The 17,364-nt window shown below is 38.3% G+C and overlaps 1 protein-coding gene across 1 annotated transcript in view; it reads right to left on the bottom strand.

Annotated features, from left to right (window-relative positions):
- Nucleotides 1-17,364, bottom strand: part of LOC107038715 (actin-histidine N-methyltransferase) — a 315,301-nt gene that overhangs the window by 206,843 nt on the left and 91,094 nt on the right. Inside the window, exon 3 of the mRNA XM_015257970.1 lies at nt 9,341-9,470. Within this exon, the coding sequence (XP_015113456.1) occupies nt 9,341-9,470 (130 nt within the window). The remainder of the gene's footprint in view (nt 1-9,340; nt 9,471-17,364) is intronic.

Here is a 17,364-nt window from a genome sequence, read left to right as displayed (position 1 = left end):
CATCAATCGCAGGACTTACATTCGGAAGCACAATTGAAGTGGAGTGTACATCTACTGTCGCCGGGTTAGGGTTGGAAATTCCTCTCTGTAAACGGAATCAAATATTCATTAGGTTATTTGTTATATTTTGGTTGGAAAAATAATCAATAATTAAGACACTTTACCCTTTGACTAGACCACACGTAGTTTTTTACTAGTTGATGGTCCAGGGTCACTGCAAGGATCTTCTCCTTCATCGACTTGCATCAGGGTCCTCTTCGCCTTCGGGAAACTGAGTGAATGGGGGGAATTCTTCGTCAGTATCCCCACAGGGTTCCATCATCTCCATTTGCTCCACATGTTCATTGATTAGGGAGTCAAACTGGTTGAGTAAGACTTCCGCTGAATCGCTGGAACTCTCAGGTGTGTTGGAAAAGATGTCGATTGCTCTTGAAATGGAACAAGAATTTCCATGGCACCCCGAACAGATTGTGGAACATTTGAGGCCCGCTCTTGTACATCCACACCTATTGGAACAGTTCCCTCTGCATGTGCAATAGATCATTTTGAGATGTCTTCTGGAGCTGGTGATTCCTTGATCATAATGGGGAAGTACACTTGCTCCTTCAATTCCCAACCTTAATCTATTTCACGCAATTGATTATTCCCAAGCCATTTCTGGACTCGGAGATAAACACGCCACGAGTATTCTTCGGTTGAAGCACTTGTAGGTGGAAGCTGTCCTAGTCGTATTTCAGTTTTGAGACGTGCAGCAGAACTCACAAAACGTTCGTAACGGTAAGTGTTAATGGATGTCTTGTCCTCTGAAGCACCATAAATTGCCAGCATCAAGCGTTCACCTGCTTGCTTGATATTATCCCTAGTTGAGTTCGGATTATTGAAGACCGCTACACAATCGAGGAGATAACGCTTTTTTGTCAGTACGTTCAAAAATGACTTTTTTCCCCTATGGAAGATGAAGCTGGTTGTGTTACAGCCTGTGAAAGCGTGGCTGACAAGTATGGTGTCTTTCAGGTGCTGATTGTCCTTCGTGGAGAATATTTTGCGGGCTCCTCGTTTATTTCCCTCTTTAATGAAATAAATTTCTCGTTCGAGAGGAACCAGGGCAATCAGCAGCACCAGGAGATCCACGTCTTGACGAACCACTGCAACTTTGTTAGGATCATGGAGGCACTCAACGGCAGTCACTGCAATTAATCGATCACAATATTAACCGATTACAATAGACTACTGGAACGTTGATCTTTGATGCTAGTTCTTCAGCTCTTGGAATCCAAGTTAACTTTGAGATTTCTCCTTGATGTGTTACTGCAGATTTTGGCGTCACGCAACAAATACCCCTCATGCTATGAAAAGTATTGAAACCATCAACGGTGCATTCATTATGATCGGCATTATCGAACACAAATTGTATGAATGCATTTTCATCGATTTTTTTTCCGTGTTCATTACCGCAGACGCCTCGTAGAGATTGATATTCGTATTTGAAGCGCAGAAGCCCAGGCTGCTCAAAACGTCAATGATTAGACGTGAAGCAAATTTTCTTGTTAAAAAAATTCCAGTGGCTAATTGGATAGACGAAATGAATGATCTTGGACGTACGGCTGATATTATGGAATGAGCTATCTCGTTTTGTTGTCAATTTCTCGTCTCTATTTGTCTTCCCCTTCAGTAGAACGTTGTTGAGGAAAATCTGCAGACTTTCCGGAATGTCCTCCGCAACACCACCTAGAAGATCCTGAGTAGTTAGATAGATTGATGTTTCGTAAAATTTGCTCCTGATATCTTCTCTTATGATATCAGCTGCAGCCGAAACTATCCGCAATCGCTCTTCAGCTTCAGTAGCAGCTTTCTTCTCGTACCAGGAATTCATAAGAATTTTATACCCTGTACCCCGAAAGCATACAATGGTGGGCTTACCTTTACGTTCCAACATGATTATATCTGTGTTGTGCTTATTGCGTAGTTTCTGCTTGAATGTCGCTGCAGTGACCGAAAATCCTTCCATCTTCTCCATCAGTTCATTGAGAGAGAATTGACAATCATCACTCTCCTCTATGTATTGACACACGTTCTCAAAGGCCATTTCCACCTCTGCTACCTTCGGTCTTCCAATATCATGGGTTTCTCTGATGGTCGTGAACTTATGATAACATGACCTACGACAACGAGCCTGAACCTGCAGTAAAGGTGTCGACTCCAATCTTCGTTGAACAGCCTGACTCCAGTCATCTCCACGTTTATTAACGCAATTATTAATGTGCGCTTGCAATGTCTGTTGCGACCGTTCGACATGTTTTTTTCGAATACTGATCGCATTTCGCAGAACACAGAAAACAATTGACTTGAAAGTTAAATTCTTCCTCACGATCTGGAGCTACAACTCTCGTACTCACTACTTCTTTCAAAGCACAGTAAGCAATTCTACAGGGTTCATGGACTTCCACTTCGGTTAAATGTTCAAGGAATTCCCACTTATTATCCTGGCGTTGTTTGTTTTTAGCAATGAACGAATTTATTCCCCTTTTCTTCACTATTCTCGTTTGGGCACCACTACTCAAACTCCCGTCACAAATAAAACAAATTCCTTGATAAGACATTGCGGAATTTATTGAAGTCTAGATGATATTCAGATCAGAATAAAAATATTCCACACTTTCTGTACTGACTACCACAAGACAACTGAATATGTCCCACGTGGCGTGGCTTCTCTAACCATAAATCCCTAGCGTTACGGTTGGGCCCAGCTGGCGCCAGGCAGCTGCTCCTCTGATTGGTTAGGGAAGGGGCGCAGGTAGAAACTGCCATTTGTAGATTTCCAAAATAATACGGCCTAAATCGTTACGAACCAACGAACTCATGCACAGAAAAATATTTAGTATATTTTATACTTAGTATAAATATATTTTGTATTAAAAATAAGTAATGAGCAGTGTTACATCGACTGACTGAATTCAGCATTTACAACCTGAATGAATTAACTCTAAAAATACTAAATTGGTGGTTTATTTTCTCGTACGATGATAATTTTTATTCTAAAAAATTCAGAGCAAGTGCCGCCTGCATAGCAGATAAAATATCAATGAGCACATTATTATATATTCATACTATTTTAATGATTTCTCAACTGATTGGATTTCAATTTATCTATATATATATACATGGCCGGACAATAATAATGATAATTTTTTGAGGAGTTATCGATAAATAAAGTTGAAAATTTGTCAAAATTTTTAAAGGGTTTTATGCCAGTCAAACGTGTGAATTTTAATCCTTTGAATGTTCGGCGCATAGCGCCGATGTGAGTGGGTTGCGTGCGCAGCAGGGGGTGGGCCTTGCGCTAACAGCTGATTGTTTTAGGCAATTGTAAATAGTATGTAGTTATGAATTAATTTTAAAAAAACGATAACTCCTAGGGGATAGGTTCTTGCTTATGATTTGTTGAGTTTTTCTTGCTCAACAAACGGATATTTTTCTATTCTCAATTGGATATTCTGAATGAAAGTTATTCGTGTTCTTGGCGTTAACCCCCGAATTTTCAATAGTTTTTTAATAATTAAAAATATAATTGAAACACCTGGACCCTCTTCATTTTGATATATTGTTCAGGGCAATATTCTGGACGTTTGGTATAAATTTCATCGAAGCGCGACTAATTTGCATTTACTCAGGTATGTGGCTTTTCTAGATTGCCTGGACTATTGGAAATAAAGGTAAGCGACGTTTCATGTCTCTCAGCCTTTTTAGACACTCGGGTCAGATCCTAGAGACAGAATCAATCGACGTCCAAAGCCTTTTTGGCCGAGTTTATTCCTTGTGGAACAACTCAGCCTAACCTCATTTTACCTGGTCCTAGAGACAAAATCGAGAACAAGGAAATTTAAAAATGAGATCGTTACAAATATGTCAGACGGATCTTTCATCCCTGACACCCAGGACAGTATGAGCAACAGCTCAGATCCTGTTATCCTGGACACATCTGCACCTGACGCATTCACCCAAGGCTCCAAGCCTTGTGCTACTATTTCAATAGTTAAATTTGCACTTAACGCATTGATCCAAGGCTCCAAGTCTTCTACTACTATTATGATAGGTATATCTGCGCCTGAAGCATTAAAGTAAGGTTCTAATTACATATCCAGCAATACAGGTCCTTCAATTACAAATGCAATTGTTGCATCTGCGTTTGATGCATCATTCAAGGCCTCAAACCTCCAAAATAATATTCCACCTCAACTCCATTCAGGAATATAGGAGTTCCTGGGCCATCGAAGCCTCATGGTGCCGAGATCACTCTTTTCAGAGTGATCTGGTAGCTCGGTGGAGTTTCTGGCTGGTCTCGAATTTGTTGAGTCACGAATGACGCAGATTTATGGAAATATCCAACAAATCTGAATTCAGAGATTGCTTTTATCTCCACCGAACCGTTGATCCATAGAAAACAATAATTTTTAATTGTTTGATGAGATGCCTGGATCGGGGAATTAATTGTGCGGATGGATGAGTTGGAGTCGGATTACGGGGAGTGGGATGAGTAGAACCAAGAAATGAGCGGAACANCGTATAATTGTTCAATATTTATAGTTATTTACACTGTCACAATAAATAGAGTCACTGAGCAGACGGTAAATAATGAGCCGACTAATTCCTTGAATTGATAATAATTGAGCTGACACTGTGAGTTAACCCGAGTCACTAGAGAAGAGCAGTACAATAAAAGAAGTGTCTCTAACTAGATCCCGGAAACGAATGAGGGAGAGACACGGGCTTACAGGTGCCACGTGCCGTAATTCCATGGTCACATGACCTAATTTAATATAGATCATATGGTAATTTAGAGCGGTCCAGGAAGTGGCGCCTCAGGTGCTGGAATTAATAACCCCCAGTCATCTGAGGTGAGTGTGTCAGGTGTGCGTGAGTGGGGAGAGAATGGATGAGCCTTGCGTGCGTTAGTGTGAGGGACCTGTCAGCTGACAGGATTTCCAACATTAATCAATCTCAAAAGACGCAGGTTCTGCCCTCGTGGTATTGGGGGCGACTCCTCGAAGTCTGCTCTAGGAAGAGAAACTAGATAATCTAGTCCACTTCCAGAAATTGTGTGGATCAACAAAAAAAATAATAAATTTTTAGTGTCGTTAAGGTTACAGCTCCAGTTTAACTTTTGTATGGCTTCACATTTTTCGGCCAGATTGAGAACATTAAGATAAATCTTCAAAATTGTGTCAAGGTTTCGAAATTTATCCACCTTTACAGGAGAATCTAAATTCATTGGATTCAAAGGAGCTTGTTTTGAGAAGTAGAGTTAAAACAAATGGTTCAAAAACCTTGCATACCTCAGGTTGAATAACAGGTCCAACCGGAGGCATTTCCTCAATCGTCCCAATGACTCTCGATCGACGTCAGCGTCTCCAGTTATCTCACTTCAGGAGAGCAAGAAGTAATGGCAAAAATCTCTGCAGTCGTTCTTGAGCATTTTCTTTCCAATTGGAAATTAAACTGTTCTGATAGTATTATTCTAGAGAGACTGAAGATATATCATACAAGCCTCTTCAATTCTGGCCCTTACCAATCGGTAAATCCTCCAGAATTTCAAATCTCTGAACGAAAGGGACAGCCCTGAGGGGCGGATAAACAGGTATGTGGTCATAGAGGTACTTAAAACCTCTATATTACTATCAGAATCCTATCAAGATCAGCTCGTCTTACTGTAACTTTTTTTTGGTGAACCAAATGATTAGCAATGGTTAATTTTTCACCTTAAAAGGTTGAACAAATTTATGAGAACTCATAATTTCAATTGAAGGACATGAAAACCCTTCCAAAACTAATACTTTGTGACACATTCACGGATGGAAATGTCTTCAAAGACGTATCTTTTCTGCCCCGGGACATGTGGAGCATGAAAAGTTCCTTTGTTTTGCATGAGTGGTATTTTTTCCAATTTTCCTACCCCCCATTTGGAATTGCGACTAGTTCTCTAGCTTCGCGAAAGTCATGAGGCCGGTCATGAATCTTATGGATTCAGAGGCTTCATATCCAGCTATCTAGATGATATTTTATTATTAGTTTTCCGGCTATTGAGTATGGTACCAATGCAAAATTAAACTGTCAAGGCTCTTTCTTGTCTGAGCCGTATTAAAAAGCAAAAAGCGTTGTGAATACCTTAATTTTATCAATGACTCTTACACGTTTTGCCTAGAAACACTTTATGTGTTGCGATTTACGCAATAAATAGTCTACTTCATCATCTGCAATCTCGAACAATTTGATCCATTAGAGTGTGTTTTGGCCTCATAAACTCCTTAAAATGTATGGGTCTACATTGGCATTGAGCATACGCTACACTAAAAAACTTGGAAGAATTTAAAAAAAGTCAAGATGATGATTAATTATGGAAATTTTGAATGATCTCTTGTTCTCCTCAGCCAGATCTTCCTTAGTAGTTCTTATTTGAGCTGATCAGTCTGAAACAAATATTCTTTCAGACGCAGCCTTCTTAGGTTGGAAATCTACCTCTGCGCTAAAAGATCAAGTCGAAACATCTGGCCAGTATGAGAAAGTCACAACAATATAAATTACTCAATGTTTTGACCATTCACCTAGCTCTTAGGGGTTTCTTCACGACCTATGATCCTCTAAGTGTTTACTCCAAATTGATAACATCACAGACACCCCCTACGTTAACGGGTGGGAAGGTACAAATTTCTCTGCTCTGAACAAATCAGTTCGAGAGTCTTAGCACTTTTGCGAAGGCTTCGGTCGAATGCATCTTACATTCCTTCCAAAGTGAATACTGGAGCTGTACATTGCAATCTAAGTTTTTCAAAACTTAGGTGAGACGGATTTTTTCAATTCAAAAATTGGACCTTTTCTGTCCCTCTTGTCAAAATACCAACGTAATCTCTAATGCGTGCAACACGCCAGTCTCCTTGCAGTGTCGATTGACACCTTTTCATGCAGTCTCGATTGGTGACAAAATTTTCTCTACGTATCCCCTACATTTATCCTGGGAACAAGTGAATTTGTTACAATTCGTAGAATTCCAATCGTGAGACCGACGGTATAATACTCTCCCCCTGTTAGATAGTTCAACTCTGCCTCCTTCCTTTCATTTATCCCATCTCAGAAACAAATTACGATATCAAATCCTTGAAGGATCTTTTACTTTCACCTGGTACCAGGTGCATGTGTCATGACTGATGTTAATGTTTCTCTTTGCCATTAACAAAGTCTACTCTTGGAAAATTGTGGATTTTTATAAATGAAAGAAAATTAACTGCTGTTCGACATCTAGTTCGATTATCCTGCAGATTTTTAATGGTAGAGTTCAAATAAGGAACAGCGTATGAAACAGTACACTCCACCAAATCAAGAAAAAGTGGGAAAAAATTTTACATTCCAAAGGTTCTTCAACAAATTTTCAAACTACATCCTGGTAAATCGCAATGCACTCACATATAGTATCTTGAGTATATTCTGACCTACCGCCCAGGTCTTTCCCACTCAAGGCAAATCTGTCAATTCTTCATCTTAATGAAAATCTGTCTTTCTTATGGCCTTGAGTATTTCGCAGAGACGACAGGCGTTTTCTGCCATTAAACTTGAGAACAGTGTCAAAGGTGCGTCTAATCTGGATTTCACGATACCAGGCAGGTTGCAATCTTCTCGTCCAGGCGATCCACAGCCTGTTTCTCCTTTTCTGTTTTGAAAGGCATCATTTTTGCGCAGCTAAGATAGCTTTCTATAGTATGTTGAGATTTTAGATATAACATCTCTATACTGTTCATTACATTCAGAGAGTTTTATAGCTGCGAATCTCCATAAACACTGGCCTAACGGATTATATTGTCCTATAGCCATCTTGGAGTCGATACAGCTGATTCTCAACTTACATTACTAAGTATACAGCAACTCCAGCTGCTGTGAGAAAACGAGTAAGTCTCGAAAGGTTTAGAAGTACGATTTGTACATTTCTATAATTGCCGTATCCGCGGTTGATCAAAGCTTTTTTGTCAAAATTCTATTGAACATGGCTTAGTCAATAACCATTCTCTTTATCCATTAACATTCGTCTTTAAACTCTTCAATATTCATATTAAATTTGGAGTTTATTAAAAAACAAAAAAAAAACAACAAAACAAGAAGAAAAAATTTGATCATCTCTGAACATCTATAAGTTATTAAAATCTCGAAGACGAGGCTCGAATATAATTGTACGATCAAACGAACTTACCTGTAAGTGAAGTTCGATCGCGATTATATGAAGAGCCTTGTCGAGAGATTCAGTCCCTCCCCACTAGCTACCCCAAACCCGTCCAATTTTTTCTACACTATTGCTTAACTTTAAACTAATGATAAGATGGCGAGCCCTCACCGCCGAAAAGCCACTGAGCCCTCACCGCCTCTGAAGGCGTGTAGCTCCATCTAGCCGCAGGCGGGCTACTACAAGTTATTAAAATCTCTTGACGAGGCTCTTCATATGATCACGATCGAACTTCACTTACAGGTAAGTTCGTTTGATAGTACAATTTTGTTGAACAAATGCGGAATTCATTATGAATAATTTCCTGCTTTTGATTAAAACTACTCTACCGCATCTGAAAATGAAATTTCTGGTCGTTTCGTTTTTTTTCTCAGTTCAATCGACACAAGTGTTATTTTTTAATTAAATTGCGAAAAAGCGATTTTGGGTCATTTTGAGGGCTTTGACATTTTTTCTTCGAAACTAGGTCATTTTATGAAATTGGACCAGCGTAATCAATATGCAGAAATCTTTCGAGTGGTGGCAGTTTCATCCTTGTACCAAAAATCTCTGAATTTTATAGGACTGTGTAATAACTCTGCTTTCCAGAATAACGAAATATTTTCCTCAAGAGGCTGATCATTCACACCAGATGGTGCCTTTTCAGGATGAATATATCTCTTATAAAGAAAAGTTTATCAAGAACCATTTGGTCCATGAGTTGTTATTATACCATCAAAATACAATACTATAAAAATTAAGAAATTGTAAATGCCGATTGAATCAGCTGCCAATGAATGAATTAGAATGAATTATTTGAGAACAATTTTTTTTTCTCTCAGTGTCGGAGATGTTTGCAAACTCATACGTAAGGTTAAAAGTTATATTATTTAATGACAATGCTATATATTGATGCTAATATAAAAAAAAATCCCAAATCCCGATAAAAATCCCAAAAATTGGATTCTAAGTGCACGATTATGCCTGAAAGTCTTGATCAAAAAATTGTATTCATATTTTGTATAATTAAACGAATCATGATTCTGTAATGATGATGATTTTTTAGTTACGTTAAGTTCGAAAATATGTTGGACTTACCGATATTCTTCATAGCTGAAGACGTCTTTCAGTATTTGAGAGATATCATTACTGGTACCGCTGGTTTGGAACATTTGGTTGAAGTACGAATATTGACGAGCGATGTTTCTGCAGTGTTTTACAGCTGCCTCTACAAATCACGAAAATTCTTTAAATTATTAAATTAGGTCATTAGTAATGGATTGAAAAATGTACTCTGAATCTAAAAATTTAAACCGGGTATACAAATGTATACAGGACTACAGATGTTCTACGTAGCATTTCGTTACGTATATTTTCGTCACAAGACCGAGGCAAAGCCTAGCACTAACCACACGAATCTGGATAAGTTTTTTAGTCGAGTGACGAAGGTAATTTTTAATCACACTGCCGGTTGGCTCCACTTCAAACGAAATCAATTATATACAGGGTGTCTCATTTGAAACAGTGGGGCTTTATATCTTTTGTAAGAAGGGAGAGATAGCAAAATGGTTCAAATGAAAATTGTAGGGTTCGGAGGAGGAGACGCAGTGCTGATGGAATCTAGACCCCCGTTGCTTACGTTGCTACGCTACAAGCATAAAGTCAGTTTTCTGAAATGGCAACAACATTTTTCACCCCTACAAAAGTTGCTCAACTTGCCGAGAGAAGCTAAACCATACCATATTTTCCGAGACGTCATCGTTTTCATATGAATAACCGTATAAAAATCTAATGAACAGGAAATATCTTTATTTTGACCATCGTACAGGTTTTATTCCACATATTGTGAATATATCGTATAGGTGTCGAGAACAGTCATTGCAGAAGATGTTCCACGCTACCCTCATTAACAGCAAGGCATCAGAATTCCAGCCGACGTCGGAAATTTCAAATAACAAATCGAAGAATGGGTTCCCATCGGTAAAGCAAAAATTTCGGTTGTAATACCTTCAAAATTATCGCATTTTTTTGAAAGCTTCGTTGTGTAGCAACGAGAGGGATGATTTATCTGCAAAACTCATCCCGATCGCTAATACGCCAAAAAACTTGAGGGAAATATCCGATGAATTTTGAAGGTCGAGATGGATTCGGAAGAAAATCTCCTTCCTCCTGGGTTCAACGAATTAAAGTACAGTAGTCGAGGTCAAGTAGCAATTTCTACATAGCTCTCACAGAAATAAAACAAGCAGGGATCCCAGCCTAACCGACAGAAGGCATGTGACAGTTTCTTTTTGCGTTGTTAGTTCTTTTCTTTTCTATATTCCTATTCCTACCAATTTTATCGGTAGCAAGCTTACAAATGTTTTGTTAGCAATTTTTTGAAGTGTACGATTCTCGGCATATTTATTACTCTTAAAAATTGAAACGTAAAGTTGATTTATCAACATATTTTCCGAAGACCAACTCAGAACCGAAAAAGACATATATTTTATGTTGCTGAAAAAGGAAACCTGCGTGGTGAATAGCGCGAGCATAATGGGAGATTATGAAGAACAGAATTCACTTTCAGAATACATGACGCTTAAAGCTCCTAAACTGTCAAAATCCCTGATCGTTACAAAATTCGACCCTCTACACGTTTGTATCTGTCATAGTATTAAACATTACCATAATCTGAAGCAAAAAAGAACATAATTTTACGGTAGATGACTTAAGTCCTATAGATTCGAAAATTATTGGTAGAATGACGATGTTTGATTTTTTGACAAAAACTATTTTCACTTAAATTGCTCTATGCCAAAATATATTGAATCAATTGGCGCAAAATTTTATGCACTAGTGTGACTGAATGGTATTAAACTATTACCCAAAATTTTGAATTCTATTTCCACCTTCTTCGTGTATTGTGGTACGTTAAATCAACTCTGAGATGAAAAAATTAGAAAAAACACGAATATCTCGAAAACTTTGTATGAACGGTTATCCATATTTTGGTTGATCGCGATAGTGTACATCGAGACGAGTATTTTGAGAAAAAAACATTTTCTTTCAATCCGACCAGTGGTTTAGGAGATATTAAGCAAAACCTATTTTCACAAAAAGTTATTAAGTGTATGACTTAAATCTCGGCCTTTCTTCACCAATTTTGACATTTATTTATAACAAAATGAATACAGATCCAATTTTGAAAATAATCGCCGTCACTTTGCACGCATTTCTCCCATCTACCGAGCAATTGTCGGATTTCGGCTCGGGAAAAAAAGGTGGTTTTGCCTGGATGAAGTCATCAATGCTCTACCGGACTTCTTCACGAGATTGGAACTGGGTATCCACCAGGTGATGTTGTAGCACCCGAAAAAGGTGATAGCCAGATGGCGCAAGGTCTGGAGAATACGCCGCATGTGGGAGAATTTCCCAGCCCAACGTGGAGATAATTCTCAGGGTTTTTTTTGTTGTGTGTGGCCGCGCGTTGTCCTGCAGCAAAATTACTTGCCTCGTATCACTACCTCTTTTCCTCAATAGCATCACTCAATTTCACCAGTTGGTCCTAATAACACATAGCAGTGACGGTTTTCCCCTGTTCGAGTATCTCATAATAGATTACATCTTTGGAATCCCACCAAATACACAACAACAATTTTTTCCCGTGAATGTTTGGATTTGCAGTACTCGTTAACGGCTCCCCCGGATAAACCCACGACTTTCGCCTCTTAGGATAAAAAAAAGTAAAAAGTCTTTTTGTTTGAATCTGGTCAGTAGGTACATGGTAATTTCACAGCGTCAACTTTTGTTTTCTGAGTTAAGATGATGGGGCACCCAGCGATCTTCCTTCTGTATCCTCCCAATTCTTTTTAAACGCCTCGAAATAGCTGATTGACTCACTCCGAGAGTATCAGCAAGCTCCTGTTGTGTTTGACAGAGTTTTAATTAAGTAGGTTGTCCACCTCCTCGTCCTCAAATTTTCTTGGTTGCCCAGGACGTTGTTCATTCTGGAGATCAAAATTCCCATCCCGAAATTTTTTAAACCACTTTTTACATGTGCTATAAGATACAGCACTCTCTTCCAAGGCGGAACAAATCATTTCTTGTGCTTCTGTAGTAATTTTTCCAAGTTGGAAGGTGAAAAGAAGGGACTGCTTCAAGTGCTGCTTGTCGAACGACATTTTTATTTACTATGTTTTTTGAGGTTGTATTAACCGGACCACAATCGGACTTGAGTGGTTTGATAGCTCACCGATAGCGCTTCAAAACGCCCTTCATTGCGGGGAAATTTTTTAGTTCAAATAGGTGTTCTAATCAAATTAATCTATTGGCCGAGAATTAAGTCGTACACTTAATAAATATCTCCTAAACTACCCGTCCGATTTCGCCCCTCCATAATACCAGCCTGTCGTACAATAAGAGTTATAATCGTACAAAATTTAAGCTTTCTATCTCAATTTTTTGGAGCGTTATCATGTTTACCCCGATTTTATGACAAAAATAAAAAATGCCAATTACTACCAAGTTATCCTGGTTCGGTAGAAATATTATGATTTGATTTGATAAATATTATCATAAGGAATATTTTGACGTTAAGAAAATTTAATTCAGTCGCGTACTTTTTGAGATATTGAGAAAAAAAGATTTTGGAGAAATTGCTGTATCTCAAAAACTACTTGACCGATTGAGCTGAAATTTCGCCCAGATATGCTCCCAAACAATGCCAATTACTTCAGAAAATTTCAGATTTTTAGCATCGTTGTTACTCTTTTTTTCGTGAAGATTTATAAAAGAATTCCGAAAAATCCGCACATGCACATTGACATACACACACACACATTTTCTAAAAACACCATATCTTGACGTTTCATAATATTCTACATCATTTCTAAGCAAAATTAGAAAATAGTAAAAATCGACGATTATAAAGCTTCTATTCGGAAGAAAAAATATCAGTGATGAAGAGCCAGTGCCTAATATGAGAAAAAGAAATAAGCAGGGGTTCGAGCCTCTTCAACAGAAGGCAAGTGACCGCTACTTTTTGCGTTATTAGTCTTTCTTTTTGCTTCCGAATGGGAGCTTTGTAATCGTCGATTTTTACGATCTACTTTTGCTTGGAAATGATGTACAATGTCATGAAACGTCAAGATATGATATTTTTAGAAAATATTTATGGCAGTGTGCGTGTGTGGATTTTTCGGAATTTTTGTATAAATCTTCACGAAACAAGTGGCAAATTGCTCTCGTATCGAATATAGTATAGTAATTTTTGCTAATGCATTAGCAATATGCTTCCGAATGGTTATTCTGCACATCATTTCCTTCTATCATGTATAATTAATTGTTTATTTAATTTTATTAAATTGAATACAATTTCTTTTTAACTAATTTTGTAAAATTTTCAAATTAGTTGAATGTCTGCGCTTGACGCATTGATCCAAGGCCCCAAGCTTTCTACTACTATTATGATAGGTACATCTGCGCCTGACGCATTAAAGTAAGGCTCTAAGCCTTCAATTACAAATGCAATTGTTGCATCTGCATCTGACACATTATTCAAGGCCCCAAACCTCCAAAATAATATTCCACCTGAACTCGATTCAGGAATATAGGAGTTTCTGGGTTTCGACGCCTCATGATGCCGAGATCTCTTTTCAGAGTGATCTGGAAGCTCGTTGGAGTTTCTGGCTGGTCTCAAATTTGTAGAAGCACAAATTACACAGATCTATGGCAATATCCACCAAATTTGAATTCAGAGATTGCTTTCATCTCCACCGAACCGTTGATCCGTACAGATAAAATATTTTTAAGCAATCCCAAAAGACACACGTTCTGCCCTAGTGGCATTGGGGGCGACTCCTCGAAGTCTGCTCTAGGAAGAGAAACTAGACAATCTAGTTCTCTTCCGGAAGTTACGTGGGTCAAGCAAAATAATAAATTTTGAGTGCCTTGAGACTACACCTCCAGTTTAATTTTTGTATGGCTTCACATCCTTCCAGGCGCTTGAGAAGATTGAAACAAATCTTCAGAATTGTGTTAAGGTATGGAGATTTATCCACTTTTACAGGAGAATCTAAATTCATTGAATTCAAGGAAGCTTGTTTTGAGACGTAGAGGTAAAACAAACGGTTCAAAAACCTTGCATGCCTCAGGTTGAACAACAGGTCCAACCGGAGGCATTTCCTCAATTGTCCCAATGACTCTCGATCAACGTCAGCGTCTCCAGAGTTACCTCACTTCAGGAGAGCAAGAAGTAATGGCAAAAATCTCTGCAGCCATTCTTGATCATTTCCTTCCCAATTGGAAATTGCAATGTTCTAATAGTTTTATTCTGGAGAGACTGAAGAATCATAAAAGCCTCTTCAATTCTGGCCCTTACCAATTGCTAATTCCTCCAGAATTTCAAATCTCTGAACTGAAAGGGATAGTCCTGAGGGGCGGATAAACAGGTAGGTGATCATAGAGGTAGTTGAAACCTCTATATTAGTATCAAAATCCTATCAAGATCAGCTCGTCTTACTGTAACTTTTTTTTGGTGAACCAAATGATTAGCAATGGTTAATTTTTCACCTTAAAAGGTTGAACAAATTTATGAGAACTCATAATTTCAATTGAAGGACATGAAAACCCTTCCAAAACTAATACTTTGTGACACATTCATGGATGGAAATGTCTTCAAAGACGTATCTTTTCTGCCCCGGTACATGTAATGCATGAAAAGTTCCTTTGTTTTGCATGAGTGGTATTTTTTCCAATTTTCCTATCCCCCGTTTGGAATTGCGACTAGTTCTCTAGCTTCGCGAAAGTCATGAGGCCGGTCATGAATCTTATTGATTCGGAGGCTTCATATCCAGCTATCTAGATAATATTTTATTATTAGTTTTCCGGCTATTGAGTATGGTACCAATGCAAAATTAAACTGTCAAGGCTCTTTCTTGTCTGAGACGTATTAAAAAGCAAAAAGCGTTGTGAATACCTTAATTTTATCAATGACTCTTACAAGTTTTGCCTAGAAACACTTTATGAAAGATGATATGCGTTATAGCGATTTACGCAATAAATAGTCTACTTCATCATCTGCAATCTGGAACAATTTGATCCATTAGTGTGTTTTGGCCTCATAAACTCCTTAAAATGTATGGGTCTACATTGGCATTGAGCATACGCTACACTGAAATACTTGGAAGAATTAAAACAAAGTCAAGATGATCATTAATTATGCAAATTTTGAATGATCTCTTGTTCTCCTCAGCCAGATCTTCCTTAGTAGTTCTTATTTGAGCTGATAAGTCTACAACAAATATTCTTTCAGACGCAGCCTTCTTAGGTTGGAAATCTACCTCGGCGGTAAAAGATCAAGTCCAAACATCTGGCCAGTATGGGAAAGTCACAACAATATAAATTCCTGAATGTTTTTGACCATTCACCTAGCTCTTAGGTGTTTTTTCACGACCGGTCGAATCCATCTTATATTCCTTCCAAAGTGAATACTGGAGCTGTACATTGCAATCTAAGTTTTTCAAAACTAAGGTGAGAAGGATCTTTTCAATCCAAAAATGGGCCTTTTTGTCCCTCTTGTCAAATTACAAACGCAATCGCTAATTCGTATAGCACGGCAATGTCCTTGGAGTGTCAATTGATACCTTTTCACTCGCGATTGGTCACAAAATTTTCTGTATGTATCCCTCACATTTGGCCTGGGAACAAATTGTGAATTTGTCACAATTCGTAGAATTTCAATCGTGAAACCGATGGTATAATGGTCTCTCCCTGTTAGATAGTTCAACTCTGCTTATTTGCTTTCATTTATCCCATCTGAGAAACAAATTATGATATCAAATCCTCAAGGGATCTTTTCTTTCACCTGGTACCAGGTGCCTGTGTCATAACACCCATAGAAGTTCTTTCATCACCTCTATTGTTAATTTTTCTCTGCGTCGTTAACAAAGTTTACTCCTGAAAGATGGTGGATTTTTATAAAAGAAAGAAAACTAACTGCTGTTCGACATCTAGTTCGATTATCCTGCACATTTTTAATGACTGAGTTCAAAAAAGGAATAGTGTATGAAGCAGTAAACTCCACCAAATCAAGAAACATTGGGAAAAAATCCAACATTCCAAAGATTGGTGAGCAAGTTTTCAAACTATGTCCTAGTAAATTACGATGCATTCACACTTAGTATCCCGCGTATATACTGATCTACCTAAGATCTGTCCTACTCAAGGCAAATCTGTCAATTGTTCACCGTAATGGAAAATTGTCTTTCTTTTAACCTTGAGTATCTCGCAGACACGACAAACGTTCTTTGCCATTAGACTTGAGAACAGTCTCAAAGGTGCTTCAAATCTGGATTTCACAATACCAGACAGGATACAATCTTCTCGCCCACGCGATCAGCAGCCTGTTTCTCTTTTTATGCTTTGAAAAGCATCATTTTTGTGCAGCCATGTAGCTTTCTGTAGTATGTTGAGTTTTTAGATATAACATCTCTAAGCTGTTTGTTTGTTCAAAGAGTCTTTGTAACGTGACATTTTTGCATGGGGGTTAAAAATGCCTATTACTTTCGCCTTTCTTCTCCTGAATCTAGTTAACTCAAAATAAAACGAATAATGGGCGCCAGATAATTTTCAGCCGGAGTTATCGAACAGGAAGTGCACGAATTTCGAGTCCAAACACTCAGAAAATTCCTAACCGATAAACCAAAAACGAAGAGAACTAGATTTTTGGGGAAAGGTAACGGTCCTCGGATCGCTCAGTGTGCTAGGTTGTGGCGAGAGGGGTAGGGTTCAGGTGGAAACCGGTTATTGGGCGGTCAAAACTACAAAAAAAAGAGATCATCATTGTCCCTACTTGTTCCACTATTGAAATTTTCAAAAATAAATAATTTACATACATTTAGCAATCATCCCACGAAACCCAAATAAAACTAATAAATCCTATCTAAAATCGTAATAACAAAGTAATATATTCGTGATATTTTCGACTATAGGGCAAACGTGATCTAGTTCCTCAGGTGTTATCGCAAACACGAGGACAATAGCGATCATACGAAAATATCCGCTAATCCCGAAATGCTCGAGAATTCCGAGAACTGGGGGAAAGGTATGCGAATACCCGTGAGAGAGAGAGAGAGAGAGAG

Source organism: Diachasma alloeum, unplaced genomic scaffold (genome assembly GCF_001412515.2).
Source record: "Diachasma alloeum isolate Michigan unplaced genomic scaffold, Dall2.0 Dall_scaffold_00287, whole genome shotgun sequence".
NCBI lineage: Eukaryota > Metazoa > Arthropoda > Insecta > Hymenoptera > Braconidae > Diachasma > Diachasma alloeum.
Note: the sequence above shows the minus strand (reverse complement) of the source record. Positions and strands in the feature narration are given on the sequence as shown.